Source organism: Cricetulus griseus, chromosome 3, assembly GCF_003668045.3.
Source record: "Cricetulus griseus strain 17A/GY chromosome 3, alternate assembly CriGri-PICRH-1.0, whole genome shotgun sequence".
Classification (NCBI taxonomy): Eukaryota; Metazoa; Chordata; class Mammalia; order Rodentia; family Cricetidae; genus Cricetulus; species Cricetulus griseus.
In genome coordinates, this window is record NC_048596.1 from 198,609,935 (window position 1) to 198,626,229 (window position 16,295).

Genomic DNA, 16,295 nt, shown 5'->3' on the forward strand with positions numbered 1-16,295 from the left:
CATTGTTTTTTTTTTTTTGTGGTGCTGACATAATTATATGTATTAATGAGCTACAGTGTGACATTTCCACACAGTATACTGTCTGTACTGGCCGGCTCTGGGTAAATGGGGTTCTCCTTACCAGTAGGTTCTCAGTGGTAATGCTGATGTCATACTGGCATCTGTGTCTGGAATGAGCACAGTGCCTTCTATTGGGCCCATCTCAGGCGTATATACTGGATGCCAGCATGGGCCAGGTTTTGTGCAGGCTGCTCCAATGCTTCACTGGGGCTCAGCTTTCAGCAGAGCGTGGGAGGTAGATGCTTAGGTATAGCAGCAGATAGTCATGAAATATAGTAAGCCAGAGGAAAGTGTTCACCCATAAGGCAGGATAGGGGACTGGAAAGGTAGGTGCTGGTGTCCTTTAGGTATGACTTAGTGTCACTGAGGAGCCTATGAGAACATGTGGGAAAGGGGCAAGGGGCCACTGGATGTCTGGCTGGAAGTGCCTAGATTGGGCTATTCCTTCTGAGCTGGGAGTGGAGGTGGGGTGACTGGACTGGTCCAGTGAGTGAGCCAGGATAAGAACCCATCAGGGATACTGCTGGTGTATAGCCATCTGCTGAGAGCACAGAAGCTGTCCTCATGCCTTTGCAGCATGTTAATGAGCCCAGGAAATCTTGTCTGTCTCTGATGTGGCTCTTTAGCTGCTGTTGAAAGCTCTGGAGCAGAAAGTGGAGAACCCTGGGGAGCTGCACATGAATCCAGGTGTTAGGTGATACCTGGGTGCATGCAAAGTTGGAGCCAGAGTCTGTGGGAGGGAATGGAAGAGCCACCCAGGCATGAGGCTTTGGCCCAAGTAGCTGGATAACATGAGCCACAGCCGACAGTTGATGTTGGGAAGGGCTATGATCAGTACCTGGGGTTAATATCCAAGGAGAGATGTCCAGTGGCTTGTGTTGGCTCTTAGTGAGGTCAGAGCTGGGAGAGTGCTGCAGTGTCAGCTAGATGTGTGAGACTTCTGACTGAGTACCAGGCCTGCAGTGCCCATTGAGCAGCAGGCCCTGCCCTGGGCGACCTGGCAGGGAGTTGAGAGGGAGCAGGCTGAGATGGAAGATCAGTGGCCCAGGGGAATAGTCCTGCAGGAAGTCCTCGGAGGTGGTGTGTGGCATGTGGAGAGCCTGTGGGAGAGAAGCCAGAAGCCCTGGAGCTGGAGCAGCCTGGTAGGAAGGAGGACTGTGAAACTCAGAGGCCCTCAGAAACAGTTCAGGGAGGGAGGAAGTAGAGTGACTTCACTGAGTGCCCTAGAGCACTTGGCACCCTGAAGGGAGCCCTGGGAGTGGGGCAGGAAAGCAAGATAGTCTGTGGAGTTCTGGTAAGAGTGAGTGGAGGAAGTGTGACTTGCTAGTCCAGGAGTTCTAGGGAGTTCAATTAAGGTGCAGGGAGGAGTAAGGGGGGTGGGTTGGAGTGGTGATAAGGTAGGGGGCTGAGTGAGCTGGATTAAAGAAGGCCTCACTAGATTATTGCATCAGTGGCTTGGGTCTCTGGGTTCAAGAGCCAGCATGGGGAAGAATGTCCCAGTTGCTGTTGTGATTATTGATGCTTGTGTTAACTTTGTGCACCAAATTACTCCAACCTAGAAAAGCTGTGTCACAGGCAAGCAGTAAATAATAAGTCATGTGGAAAGTAAACAATTTGGAGTGCAGAGTCCAAGAGGAAGGAGACCCCGATCTCTGCCTCCCCTTAGGGACTCTGCTTAGGTCTGAAACGGTCTACCCCAAATTCCAGTGTATGGCTATGCACCTCTCATAGGTGTAGGAAGACACACACAGTTCCTGTGGAGGGAACAACTGTCCTCCTACATGCTGACCTGGAACTTTCCACTCCTGTTTCTCTCTGTGGTGTATTGGGTGGCATGATTAAATCATTCTTCCATATTAACATGTGGATGGACTACCCCTCGTCTTCCTGTACCCTGCTGAGCTCAGGGTTGTGCCTTTGGTGGACTGCCCTCTTTCCACGTGCACCCTGGGAGCTCCAGTACTCTAACTGGTAATTGCATTCTGAGTTTTTAGTGAACATTAGTCTTAGTCCAGCTGTTTTATTACATTAGGACTGGACTCTCCCCAGGCTTTCTGAGAAACGGCAAAGCTAATTTGCCAAAATGGCAACTATGCGTACCACTCTCTGTTCCAGTTTTCTTGGGCTTCTTGCCCTAGTTTTTTTCTATTGAAATCTTAACTGTTAGCAGAATTTTAAACATTTTTATCCTGGCAACAGAAGCATTTGGATAAACAACTAGGAGGGCAGTGGTGTCCTCATTTGGAGGAGGTCAGGGTTCAGGGTTTTATGGCCAGTTCAGAGTGTTTTCTTAAGCACTTGCAGAGCTTTTAGAAAGCTGGAGTTGGGTATTTGAAAGGCACTTGCATTGGCCCCTTAGGAGAGGCAGGCACTGCTCATGGAATCTGTGGAGTAGGTCCATGGTGAGTAAGCTACAGGGCCAGACAGAGTAAGCAGGTTTCGATCAGGCGGCTACCCTGCTTTCTGACAAGGCTGTCCATAGCAGGTGGCCTACAAACAGGGGACAGCTCCACATCTGTGAGGAGCTGGCTCCTCTCTTCTAGGTCTTCGCTCTTCATGGGTTTCCATGTTTGGGCCTGGAGAAGGCCAACACTGTAGGCCAGTTCTTTCTTGGGGGTTCCCAGAGGCTTCTGCACCTGTGTCTTTTTGGGTAGGCTTGTAGGGGTGTCCAGTGTTTTGACATTGTGACAGACATTGTCATCTATGAAGTTCATGCACAAAAGCCATGCAATCAAGTAAACTTCCTCCCCAAAACAGAACCTTGCTGTGTTAAGTAAATTGATGATTCTGTATTGGGCAGCATTTATTGCTCTCCTGGGGTGTGTGTTGCTTGTGTGCCATGGGTTGGAGGCGAAGCTGGGAAGGTGAGTCTGTCTAGTGACCATCTGCCTCGAGATACTGAGGTAGGCACACTGGTGATTCTAATATCTGTGCAGCCTTGAAAACTGCCAAGATTTCCTGTCTGCATTTTTCTGGAAAAGAGTCTGTAGTGCATATTCAGTTCTCTGGATTTGCTAGACCTGGGCTGTTTTCAGTCTAGTGCTGAATTTGAATTTGGTCAGAAGTCTTTAGAATGTGAAGATCACTGCCTCTGCCCAGAGTTGAGGTTTACCCCTCTAGTCTTTGCTTCTCCATTTGGAAGCAAGAAGACAGGGTTTATGTATGGCACGAGGTACATTATCTCTCAGCAGTTGCTGCTCTAGACTTCTAGTTCCTTCCTAGAGGCCTTGGGAAGGTGTGGGCACAGAGGTCCTGGGCTGTTCTCACATAGGGGAGCTGCACCTGATCTCAGCCTCTGGGACAGTCCTCAGGCTGAGGTTGAAGGCAGCAGGGTGATGCCCTGGTTTCACCCTGACACTATCAATGTGTGTATCTGATCACTTTTTAGAAGCATATTTTAGAGGTGGAATATGGACTCAGGCCATTGACTGCGTATCCTGTGCATTTCTTGTCCACTCCCTTTCTTCCCCCCTTTCCTGCTGTTTCTGCTCCCTGAGACAATGCTTAGAGCCACTCCTTGCACAGTGCATGGTATCCCACTGCTCAGTTGTTCTGTTGTTGCTGAAAATACCACCTTGCATTCTATTATGGTTCTTTTTGAGTGAATCTTCTCATAATATGTGTTCATGCTGGAATGTTCCTGTGTCCAAGAGGTCATTCCAAGGTCCTGCAAGCTATTGGGACTCAGTGCCTTGTCGGATATGTATGTTTTCAGTTACCCAGCAGGTGGAGCACCTGTCCATGTTTTAGCTTTTTCTTGAGACTGATTTCTTATGCTCAGTTTCATAGGTTTCCTGGTCTTTTCTATTGCTATGAAAGAAAGAATTGGCCTATGTGTTAGCAAGTTTTTTTTTTTTTCTCCTCCCTAGTTTCAGTTTTCCCTTAAGAGAATACTTTTGGTTAAATAAAATGCAAACAAAATTGCATGTTAAGGTGTGGTGATTTGTGCTTATGGTTGTGTCACTGTTCTGCAGGTGTCACAAACCAGACTTGTAACTTTTCTTTTTTTCCTGTCCTTCCTTCCTTCCTTTTTTGTTTTGGTTTTTCAAGACAGGATTTTTCTGTATTGTTTTGGAGCCTGTCCTGGAACTCACTCTATAGATCAGGGTGGCCTCAAACTCACAGAGATCCACCTGCCTCTGCCTCCTGAGTGCTGGGATTAAAGGCGTGTGCTACCACCGTCTGGCTCCTAGATATAAACTTGATCATTGCCAGCTTCTCCCCTCTCAGGAATGTTCAGCAGGAGTGGAGTGTTGCGAGTAGTCAGGGTTAAACAAGAATCCTCAGCTACTCAGCAGGGGCTCCCAGTGTCCCTTGTAACAGTTGCTGAAGATGGTTATAATTTATTTTATAGTTGTGCTCTCCCATTTGAGACAGTTGTTATTATTGGGGGGGGGTGCTCCTCCCTCTCTCAGTCTCCCTCACAGTGCCCAGTACCCTCAGCTGACTGACTCTTCTACTGATTTTGGTTTTCTGAAGGTTTTTTGTTTTTTTGGTGGACTTTTCGTTCGTTCGTTCGTTCGTTCGTTCGTTCGTTCGTTCATTCATTCATTTTTTGGGGGGGCAGGGTTTCTCTGTGTAGAACAGGTTGTCTTGGAACTCAGATCTGTCTGCTTCTACCTCCCAGTGCTGTGATTAAAGGCATGCACCTCCCCTGCCCACCCCCCTTGCAGATTCTTTACAGCGCGTTTGTGTATGGGGGTGCTGCTCCTAGACTCTGTATGAGGATCAAAGTCTGCTCCCTTTGCATAGTGATTTTTGTTTACATATAAAATTCTTGGCTCACATTTCTTTCTCATGGCATCATTTTATTTTATTGTATGTATGAGTGTTTTTTCTGTGTGTATACCTGCCCATCATGTGCATGCAGTACCATAAGAGGCCAGAAGTGGGTGTCAGATCCCCTAGAATTGAAGTTAAAGATGGTTGTGAGTTGCCATGTGGGTACTGGGTTTGGAACTGGGGTTCTCTGGAAGAGCAGTACTGCTTAGCTATCTCTACAAGCCCCTCTTAAAGTATCTTAAGTATTTTGATCTACTTTCACTTGCAGGAGCTATTATGGCTATGGAACCAGGGCCTTGTGCTTGTTATTGCTTAGCTCTACCCTAGCCCCGGGAGACTGCTGGGTAACAGTTCTGAGACTTGTTGGGTCTTCTTCACCTGTCTTCTGTATTGTATTTTTGAGCACTCCCTGTTTACTTCCTTGTGTTCCTATTTGTTTTTCTGTTGTTTTTGTTATGCCTCTACCTGTTGTGTTGTTTGCTTTTGATTTCTATTTTGGTCTTTCTATAACTGTACATTTGTAACTGTTTATTTAGATCTGTGTTGATGGACTTGACCTTACTTTCATGTTGGAGCCTAAGGTCTCTGGTCGCTTAAATCAAAATGTCACAGGAGCTGGAGAAAGACACAGATGGATCTGCTAAGGGAAATTCTTGGGGTTGGAGTGTCTGGAGGGCCATGTGGCTATGACACTGGTTGGCTCTCTGGGATGTGGTAGTCACTGAGGAGGTTGAGGCTCCGTGGGTTGCAGGTAGTGATTGACAGAGTGCTTCTGTAGGCATCTGGGGCCCACTGGAGATGCTAGGCTTGATGCGAGGACTCCAGTCCTGCTTAGGAAGGTGTGCTTGGAGGTGGCATGAGGAGTGAGTGGGGAAGTGAGGCTTTCAGCTGAGCCTATCCTTTCACATGTTTTTTAAAGGGAAAAAGCAGCAGTTATTTATGTTTCTGAGCATTTCTGAGTGCTCAGAAAACAAGCAGAGTCCTGTAGTGAAGCACCTGCAGACTTGGAAGACCACTTAGTCTCACAGGGCTAGTGATCTGTTGCACACTGTGACTCTTAATCTTTCTCTTGTGGTTCTTGGCATTTGTTTTGCAGGTGACAGAAAGCGCATACCCCGAGACCTCTGGATTCTTGCTTATTGGTGTGCCCCCTCTTCTCGTGTTCTGGATGATGTCAGAACAGGACCTGGCGGATGTGGTTCAGATTGCAGTGGAAGACCTGAGTCCTGACCACCCAGGTAGAACTGTGTAGATGAACTGTTGCTCTCCCTGTCTTTTCAGTAGCAAACATCTCTGCTGGACTTTGTTTCCTCAGTAAAGCAGACACCAACAGTGATGTCAGCTCCATGTGAAAACTCAAATCACGGGATGAAAGCAGTGCTACATGGGCGTGAACACATGCATGCAGGCACACATGCACACACACACACATGCACCCACATGCATGCACAGCACTTTCTTACTCCTCTAGCCTGACCCTCAAGTCTGTTCCCAGCAGTGCAGCTGCTCATGCCCAGCACTCCTTTCCCTTGTGTACTTGTCACCTGTTCTATGACGTCTTCTGATGTTCCTGCCATGTGTGGGACCTGTGACTCTTATTTCGCCCCACCTTCTACTATACAACTCGATGTTGCAGTGTAGGCTGTGCATTCTTACTCTAGAGGGCTGGTAAACACAGTTCTGTGGCACTCTTTTCCTAGGCTTGCCCTAGTTTACTGAGTGCCCCAGATGCTGTTTGCTGTGCTTTGCACTGCTGCTCTTCTTTGTGGAGTCTGGGAGGGAAGATCTTGCACATGCATCTGGGTGAATATTTTTGCAGGGTCAGTTCCCAGAGTAGAACTGCTGTGTGCATGTAACATTTTGGTAAGTCACTAACAGATTTTCCAGAAAAGTCGTATTACCTCATTCCTATACTGATTGCTTGAAAACAGATACCCCTAACTGCTAAGGCCAGCCATATTCTTTATGGTGGTAAATGCATAACCACTTTGAAACCTTAGCCAAGCATCTGTTTTAAGCCAAGACTACAGGAGTGATAATCTGAACTTAAGACTTCTGAGGAGCATCATCTGTGAAAAACCTTTGCCTGTACTGTTTTAGAACAGCAGACAACAAATGTAATGTGCACACACATTCATTTCTGCAAAAAGGAGTTAAGGCCATTGCCCTAGAGGGATGTGGTATGTTGCTAAGAGAGGAGACGAGGCTCACACACATCTGTAGATGGTGGAATCTTGTCCTCTCCAATGGGAGTGCGCACACAGAGGTTGGAGAAATGCACAGTCAGTCAGTGTCACATATTTTAGGCAAGAAGATGTGAGAAAAACTTAACTAGTGAAATAAAAACATTCATGGCATAAAATAATGGTCAGTAAAAAAAAAAAATGCTGACCTCAGAATTCTGTGTTTATAAATTAGTAGGTCTATGAAGGTGACCTGTGTCAGGCCAGATCAGTAGCTTAGCAATTGAGAGTACTTCCTCTTTTCCAGAGGACCTGCACTCTGTTCTCAGGTTAGACAGCTTACCACCACCTGTAACTTACAATTCCAGGAAATCTGATGCCCTTTTCTGGCTTTTGAGAGTACCCCCCCCCCCATGTGGCATACATTTACGTAGATGTATACACTTAAATAAAAATAAATCTTAAGAAAATGATTGATAGCTCGGGGGTGGAGGCACATGCCTTTAATCCCAGCACTTGGGAGACAGAGGCAGAAGGATCTCTGTGAGTTTGAGGCCAGCCTGGTGTATAGAGTGAGTGCCCAGGACAGCTAGTGTTATACAGAGAAACCATGTCTTGAAAAACTCCAAATATAGATAGATAGATAGATAGATAGATAGATAGACAGACAGACAGACAGACAGACAGACAGACAGAGCGAGAGCAAGAGTGAGTGATTGCTTCTGTGTAAAGTAAAGGACTAGATGGCATAGGTCAATAGAAGCTCAGCTTGCAGAGATAAGGTCACAGTGGGTGCTGCTTGCTGCTCTTTGACTCTGGGAATCTTTGACCTTGTTTTGTACTTAATTTTAGATGAGATTAGCAAGTCGAGGTGGTACTGCAGAGGCTGGAATTGGGGTTACCTTGCTTATCTGAAAGCAGGCCTGGAAGGTCAGCAGGAGCTGCTGGTAGGAGGTTCATGAGCAGCTGCAGCTTCCATATATCCCAGCATGTTAGTTGTGCTAGTGTGGGGCATATATGGCATGCAGAGAAAGTTGTGGCTGTCAGTACATGTGTGCCCCTCAGCCCCATGTTGGGAGTGGGCCCAGGACCAAAGGCTAGGTGAGGGTGCTTTTGATTTTGCAATGAGTTAGCTAGCAGACACTAAGTAAAGCTGGGGAGAAGTCACAGATGAAAGTTTAGTGTGGAGTTGCCTGCTGGGCTCTGAAGAGCGTTGATTGGTTGGTCTGATATTTTTGAGAATTTTAACAAAGCACTTAAGGTGCCAGCACTGTGCTTGGCTGTAGTTGTAAAGAACCCTGAGGATCTCTCCATGCTCACTCCAGTTTCTGTCTCTGGTTGCTTTTCAGTTGTTTTGGAGAATCATGTCGTGACAGATGATGATGAACCTGCTTTGAAGCGCCAGCGACTAGAGATCAATTGCCAGGATCCCTCTATAAAGGTACCATGTGGGTCCTGTGTGCACTGTGTCAGTTTTCTACCATGAACCTGGGCTTAGAACAGCAGAACTGACTCTCTTCAGCCCTAGAGTGGCAGGGTCATCCATGCCTTCTGGGATTCCAGGGGAGGTTCTTCCTGCCTCTTCTGTGCTGTGACCTCTAGGTTGTCCCAGCCTGTTGCTACAGTCTGTGTCTGAGGCCTGTTTTCACTCAGGCCCGGATGATCTCATTTATTTAAACACATCTGCAAAGACCCTCTTTCTAGATGACGCCACAGTAAGGGCCTAGGCATGGAGATGCCACTGAAATGCTACATGAAAGCACAGGCCAGGTTCTCCTGGCAAGATGAAAGGAGGAAGCATTAGATTGGGAGGACAAATAAGATATCTTCCTGTGTGTGCATAGTCCTGCCTCAGATGGGAGGAAAGCTGAGGGTCCCTATGGACTCCAGGTCCTTAGGTTTCTGACTGGGATTGGAGGCCCCTCAGTCAGTCAGTGAATTGCTTCTGGATTTGCTTGTTTGGAACTCAGTGTCTGCAGAATCAGATGTAAGTATTAGAATAGGAGACGTTTACAAGAGCAACTCAGATGACACCAGTCCTCTTCACATGCTTCCTCTGTGTCAAGGGCATCTGCTTGAGATGCTCAGTTCCCTCTGTTAAGGGGAAGCAGTGGGGAACTGAAAAATATGCTCACACCAAGAGTAATGGCACACACCTTTAATCCCAGGCCTCAGGGAACCCCTGTGGCTTTGGTGGCTGTCCTGGAACTAGCTCTTGTAGACCAGACTGGTCGCCTGCCTCTGCCTCCCGAGTGTTGGGATTAAAGGCGTGCACCACCATCGCCCAGCTGTAAAATGTGATCTTAATTGTATGATAAAACACATTTGCAAACAGAGAAACAGACCAAGTAGAAAGGGAAGAATCTGCCTGGAATCCGTGGTGATGTTAGCAGCACGCTTTGTATGCGTGCTGTCACGTGCAGCCATGTGCTGTCAGGGATTGCCAGCAGGAACGCTCACCAGACAGACGGGAGCTCTTTGTGGTTATCCTCACTTGTGGAGCAGGGTTAGGGAAAATATTATTTCCTTCCTTCCTTCCTTTCTTTGTGATTTGCCTGAGACATTAGTTAGTCTGTAATAGTGGTTTTGGTTTTTTTTTTTTTTTTCTTTTTTTTTCACCCAAACTCCAGACAGAACATTTCTCATTCAGAGTTAAAATAATGGTTTTTAACTCTTAAAAGGACTTGGAAGGCAAATAGTTGATATCTTCCAATTATAAAAAATAGTGGTTCATGGTCTTGTCTCAAGAACTGGCCACCACTTAGTGCTCCTGATGTATCTATCTACCTGCACTGTTGACATTGCCTCCATTGATGAGGACACTGGTCATCAATAAGTCCAGTGCTGCTGCTTGTTTCCTCCTACACACAGCCTTGGCGCTTGCTTCTGTGGAGAGTGATTAGCAGGGGAGGGTCACGTTCTCTCTTTAACCTTTTCCTTACTAGTATTGCTGTGCTCTGATGAATGGAGGGAGATGTGAGGGCTTTGGGTGTATAGGACATTCCTGTGGCTGCTCCTGACTGCTGTGCATAGCAGGGTATAAAGCAAGCTCAGAGTTCTTTTTTTTTTTTTTTTCTGTTTTTTTTTTTTAATTTAAATTATAAACAAGTTTCTTTTACATGTCAATCTCAGTTCCCTCTCCCTCCCCACCTTCCCTGCCCCCCAGCGACCCCCCAATCCCAACCCCTTTCTGCTCCCCAGGTAGGGTGAGGCCTTCCATGGGGGATCTTCAAAAAGTCTGTCATCATTTGGAGCAGGGCCTAGACCCTCCCCAGTGTGTCTAGGCTGAGAGAGTATCTATCCCTCTATGTGGAGAGGGCTCCCAAAGTTCATTTGTGGACTAGGGGTAAATACTGATCCACTACCAGTGGCCCTGTAGATTGTCCAGACCTCCAAACTGACTTCCTCCTTCAAGAGGTCTGGAACAGTCCTATGCTGGTTTCCCAACTATCAGTCTGGTGTCCATGAAGCTCAGAGTTCTTAAGAACCAAGGTTGGCTGGTCAGAATGCATTCTGGACTCATGCATTCATGCTTTGCTGCTTTGGTGATATGCTATCTGCCGCTGCACCTGTTGTGATTTTGATAGTATTCTGCAATTGTCTTTCAAATTAGAGCAGAGACTGGCCCTCACTAGCTTGGACCATGTGCAGAGAGGCAGTCTCTGAGGTCCAGGGTCAGCCTCAGCTGGCGGCTCTACTCTTGGAGGCTTGCACCTTCTTTCTGATGTGTCCCTAAGGCTACATTTTCCCTCCAGTCAAATCCTTCTCATTCTGTTTTCTTCAGATGTTGCTGGCCTTATTCCTACATTTCCTGTTATAAACCAGCACCCTGAATGCTGGCTGGCCTAGATGTCTCTTCACAGTAGAATTCTTATGTGTGTCATGCCTCTGGTGGCTCCTGACAGGACTGGCAGTTTTTGAGGGAGCAAAGCCTTTCTCCCTGGCTGGCTGCTGATTTCAACTGAGTAGTTGGAAACTGCTCCTTTTGTGGGCCACTAGGTGGCATGCTTGTTATTTAGAAGAGGTCGTTGCCAGATTTCCGTGGGGTATACCTGTGTCCTTTTGACTGGATACGCTGTGAGTGTGCAGGGCCTGTATTTTCCAGGCTGTTTGGATGTTAGTTATAATCTGTCATCATCAGGAAGATTTTGTAGTTTTAACGTGTGAATCTGCCGATGAGCAACACAATGGCAAGCTTATTACTGTATGGCCTTAGTGTAGGTGAGTTGCAAAAGGTCTTGTTTGATACAGGGGGCAGGACTTCTCACTGAATTCCTAGCACTGCCCAGGGCTCCTCACTGAATACCTGGGCATGACCCAGGGCTAGATGGGGTAGAGTTAGGAGCCAGCTGTTTAGGGTCCGTGGACTTGTCCCTCCTAGTGTAAGACACCCTCTCTAAAGCTTTTTTGTTTTCACTTCCAGTCTTTCCTGTACTCTATTAACCAGACGATATGTTTGCGGTTGGATAGCATCGAGGCCAAGCTGCAAGCTCTCGAGGCTACTTGCAAATCTCTGGAAGAGAAGCTAGACCTGGTCACCAACAAACAGCACAGTCCTATCCAGGTCCCCATGGTGGCTGGTTCCCCACTTGGTGCCACCCAGACCTGCAACAAAGTGCGATGGTAAGTATGGAAGAGCCAAGGCTACATAGGCCACCCTGGGAAAAGTGCTCCTGTGCCAACCCAGGCGCCACTGTTACTGATCTGCCCTAGATCCGGATATCTGCCCTGGTGGTTCCATGGTGCTGGTTTCACTTAGACCGAAACCAAACACAGGCTCTGTGCTGGAACTACCTGAGTCTCTCCAACATTGTTCTTGGCTCGAACAGACAGACTCATCTTTCCTTACACCTGGCCGTGAACTTGGCCCATGTGTGTTGCTTCTTTTCTTTTCCTACCTCTGGCTGGCCATTGCCTACCTTTTCTTCAGGGGTGGCATTTATAAATTTCACTTGATCATAGCAAACTTTTCGCTAAGTCTGAGTCTTACATTGTGCCTAATTTTTAAATAGAAGGTTTGTAGCCTCCTAGAGAGCTTTGTATGGTTTGTACTCTGCTAGCGTGCAAGTTTCACGCTTGGCTTCGTACTAGGGATTGAAAGGTGCCCCAGAACGTATCCTTTCCAATACTTGGGTCCATAGGCAGCGGGGCATGAGAGCCTTCAGGGCAGCAATACCCACCCAGTGCTCCTGCTATTTTTATTTTTCCTACAATGTCTAGGAGGAGGAGGTCTGCTTGTGGTGGTGGGTGCAGTGTTATCTTTGTGCTCCGAGGCCCACATCCTCTTGCCTGATGGGTTTGGGAAGAACAGAACAGAATTCTGTCTGTTTGGGAGCCACAGCAAACCTAGAGTGACACCAGTGGTTTTGCTGCAGTGTGGGTGGTTGCTGGGTGCCACCTTGCCCATGGGTGCTGGTAACTAGAGCAGCAGTAGATACCTTGTGGATATTAAGGGGTATATGGGGAGGTAGAGTAGGGGTTACTTTGGTTTTGGAGTGCTCAGGAGTACCAGTGACTACTTGTCCACTTTCCTAATGAGGGCTGTTGGGCAGTCACTCATTGCTCCTGTAGCTCTCAAGAGCACCCCATCTTCACCTTTGCCCCCTCTGTCATGAGGAATTTGGGAGTCTAGTTTCTCAAAGGGGGAAGGATTGCTCTTGTGACTGAAGTGGCTGCACACCTCACCATGTGTTTCCCCACAGACACTTGCCAGTGTCTGGGCAGGCTCTCTGTGAAGGTCACAAAGTGCCTGACTGCCTCTTAAGGCAGTTAGTTTTGAAACACCTCTTTGTCCCCAAATATAATGTTGGGAAATACTGCTTTAAGAGTTAAAGGAGTGGCCTGCCTCACAAGAGGGAGGTTGAAAGGACAGCAGCACATGGTAAAATCTGTGGTTCAGCATTCGATGGGTGGTAGAGATAAACCTCTGCTGTGAGGTTTTGGTTGTAGACACCACTAGTTGGCAATGGAATGTTCAGAATGGTGAATTCTTTGTGCCATTTCCAATGATGTAAAGTGTAGTTCTTCTTTCTAGATGGTAGTTGAGTTCCTAGAAAGTTCAAGTTACATAAAAACTATGCAAGGATGTCTTATGCCTGAATTCCACATGGGACCCATGGTCCTCATGTAAATGCTCAGGACCTGGAACATTTGTGTGGGAGGGTTTTGTGTTAGATGAGATTGTTCCTGGCACTGAAGGACACCTTAGCCTCTTTGGCCACACTTAGACTCTGGTAGAATCTCACATGGTAGCCATGTCCGTCACACTGACTCCAAGGCTTCTGGGCCTGCACCAAACAACACCGATGTCTTCAGAAGGAGATAAAATGGCAGTGATTCTCTTCCCTCATAAGGTGCTGCCTATTTGGGGGATAATACCTCAGTCCTTAGTTTTCCTAGAACAGGCTATCTTTAGGAGCCCAGGAAGCGCTGACCACATCCTTTTCTCTGTTCTAGTTCTTCCAGGTTATGGGAGGACCTGGAGTGGAAGAGGGGTTTTTGTGGCCTAGCCTCAAGTGCACATGCTTTGGAATTCTGTTTGGGAGCACTGGGTGTCACGGTCACCTTTTTGGATGTTCCCAGGTTCCAGATATTTATTTCCAAGTCCCAGTTTCCTCATTTGAAGATGGAGAGCTGGGGCACTTTACTACTTGGGTGTGGTGGTGACAGGGTCCATGTTTTCTAGAAGGCTATTAACAGAAAACTTGAGCAGCCTGGTGGATGAAAGCTGAACCCTACGATTTAGTGAAGGATGGATGAAGTCATTGATGCACAGACACAGAGAAGAAATGAGAATTGTTTACACAGAACCTGGGCAGTGGGCATACACTGGTTTCTAGAAACAGCTGAAAGGCAGTATCATACCAGATGATAAGGTACTGTGCTCTGTTTACCCGGGCCCACTACCTGCTGGCTGTAAGTGTAATTCCCAGGCTAACTCAGGTGCCATCATCAGCCACCAAACTCTAAGGAGGCCTGCAGAGAGCACAGAGCTGGTCCCTGAGGACACTGCCTTCCATTTGCAGAGCTGCAGAGGTCTAGATCTAGCTGGAGGCGGTTCCCAAGGCCCTCTCTCTGCTCTGGGAGTCTGTGCCCCCTGCTGGTCATTTGACACCTGGCTGGACAGGTTGAGGCTGCTGTGGGTTCCAAGGGGTGCTCATCTGATTGTTGGTGCTCCTTGGCAGACAGAAGGCCGTGAAACACTGCCAGCCTTAGCTGGCATTGTGTCCAGATTTTCAGATTCTGTACCTGAATGAGTAAATTCAAGAAAAAAATAAAAGAAGGCCTGTTTTCTTTGATGCCAAAGCTTAATCACGATAAAAATGTTTGTGAGTTTACAGAGATGGGTTTCATCCAGCAGTGGCATTTGGCTTCCAGAGATGGAAATAGACTATAATTCTGTTGTGGCTGGCTTATGTCTCTCTTGCAGGTATGCCATTTGACTTTGAATAGTTGTGCTTGTAGAGATGGCAACGAGGTATTTTAATGCTGAAGATGTTTGGAGAAGCAATAGGTCTGGAAGCATCTACTTGTAGAATCCAGCCTTTAATGCTGGGCTTGAAGTATTCTAATAAGGCCAGTAATGTGTTACCTGACCAGAAGGTCTCAGGGGCCATCATAGGTATCTTTATACAGGTGGTGAACAAGTTACCCTTCCTGCTCTTCTCTGCAGCTAGATACAGACTGGTGAAGGAAGCCCTGTGGTGGATAGCATAGCTGAGCAGAGAGTGTTGGTACAGTGCAGATGCAAGCCAGGAGTCATGCAGGCAGTACCCAGACAGTGACAGTGTGTTGCCTCCAGGGTTGTCTTGTAGAACCACATTGCTTGATAACAACTTTTAAAACCAGGTATTTCTGTTTGTTTTTAACTAAGCCTGTTACATAGGACAACGTTTGTTTCTTATTTTTAAAAGCAATAGGGTTTTTGCTTTTAAAGCTTTAAAAATGTTTTAGGACTGGAGAGGTGGTTTAGTGGGTAAGGGTTCAATCGCCAGCACTGTGTAAACCCAATGTGGTAGCATATGCCTGTTATCCCCACCCACAGGAGGTACAAACCGGAGGATCAGAAGTTTAAGGTTATCTTAAATATACAGTGAGCTTGAGGCCTACATGAGACTGTCTCAAAAGCAAAACCAAATAAGATACACACAAACAAAACAAAACAGCCATGATGAATAAAAGGTTTTTGTATAGTAGTGGTTTTCAAAATTAAAAAAAAAAAAGTGATTTAAAGCTTTCCTTGGGGCAGATGTACAAAACTTCCTTTTGTCTCTTTTGTCTCTCTGAACTGACTTTAGAGACTTGAAGTGTGTGAAGGAGAATGGTTTAAACTCCCTCTAGCAATCTGGCTGCCTGCTCTTAGTTCCTAGGGTTCTTTTGTTTAGCATTGAAGGAAGCTCATGGTGAAGCTGATCTGGCTGCCAGCTTGCTTTGGGGCCATCAGCATTCTCAGAAACCTCTGTCTACTCTGTAGGCTCAGAGTGTGGTAGGATCAAGATAGGGCTGTTTGACTGTGGAGTGTCTGGTCTCTTGACAGTGATGGGCTTGTTTACTTCTTATCTAATTTTGAGTTCTGGATGTTTCTGTTTAATGTCATGCCTGATCTTCCTGCCTGGCCTGTGCTGCCTTGCACAGCCGTACAAGTTCCTCTGTACACGTCAGGGCTGGGTATTAACCATTGGGGCACCAGTTCACACACATGAAGTTTAGGGAGTCCTTAGCAAACCTTGCTGACTCAGAGACATGCTCCAGCCCCCAAAGCCAGTACAGCAATGTGAACTGTCCTGGTAGCTTGTGAGTGTTGTGAAAGCTCAGAGGACTTCTCCAGCACCTGCAGAACTCGTGTTCTTTGCCTCTTCCTGGTTGCTTTGGGGAGAGTTGTCATGATGACCATCCACGGTTGTTTCACAGAGTGGATCTCTTTATCTGTGTGTCAGGTTTTTAGTTTCTCCCATAAGTTTTTGTATATACATTGTTATTTCTAAGTACTTCATAATTATATATGCAATCCAGCCTCCTTTTTTGAGACAGGGTCTTACGAATCCTAGACTGGCCTCTGACTGCTCCTGCCCCCACTTCCTTGAGTGTTGTGATTACAGGCACTCACCATGCCTGGTTTATGAGTTGCTGGGGCTTAAACCCAGGACTGTGTACATGCTAGGCAAGCTCGCTTACTGACTGAACTGCATCCCCAGCTTCCATAAATCTTAAAAAAAAAAAAGAAAAACAAAAAAACCTATTTACATGTGTGTAGTCTGTGTATGAATGTGA

The 16,295-nt window shown here is 46.8% G+C and overlaps 1 protein-coding gene across 10 annotated transcripts in view; it reads left to right on the forward strand.

Annotated features, from left to right (window-relative positions):
• Positions 1–16,295, forward strand: part of Banp (BTG3 associated nuclear protein) — a 68,179-nt gene that overhangs the window by 14,459 nt on the left and 37,425 nt on the right. For all 10 annotated transcript variants that reach the window (XM_027410691.2, XM_027410688.2, XM_027410689.2 and 7 more), the window contains exons 2-4: positions 5,939–6,080; positions 8,375–8,466; positions 11,449–11,648. In XM_027410691.2, the coding sequence (XP_027266492.1) occupies positions 6,011–6,080; positions 8,375–8,466; positions 11,449–11,648 (362 nt within the window). In that variant the 5' untranslated portion in view covers positions 5,939–6,010. The remainder of the gene's footprint in view (positions 1–5,938; positions 6,081–8,374; positions 8,467–11,448; positions 11,649–16,295) is intronic.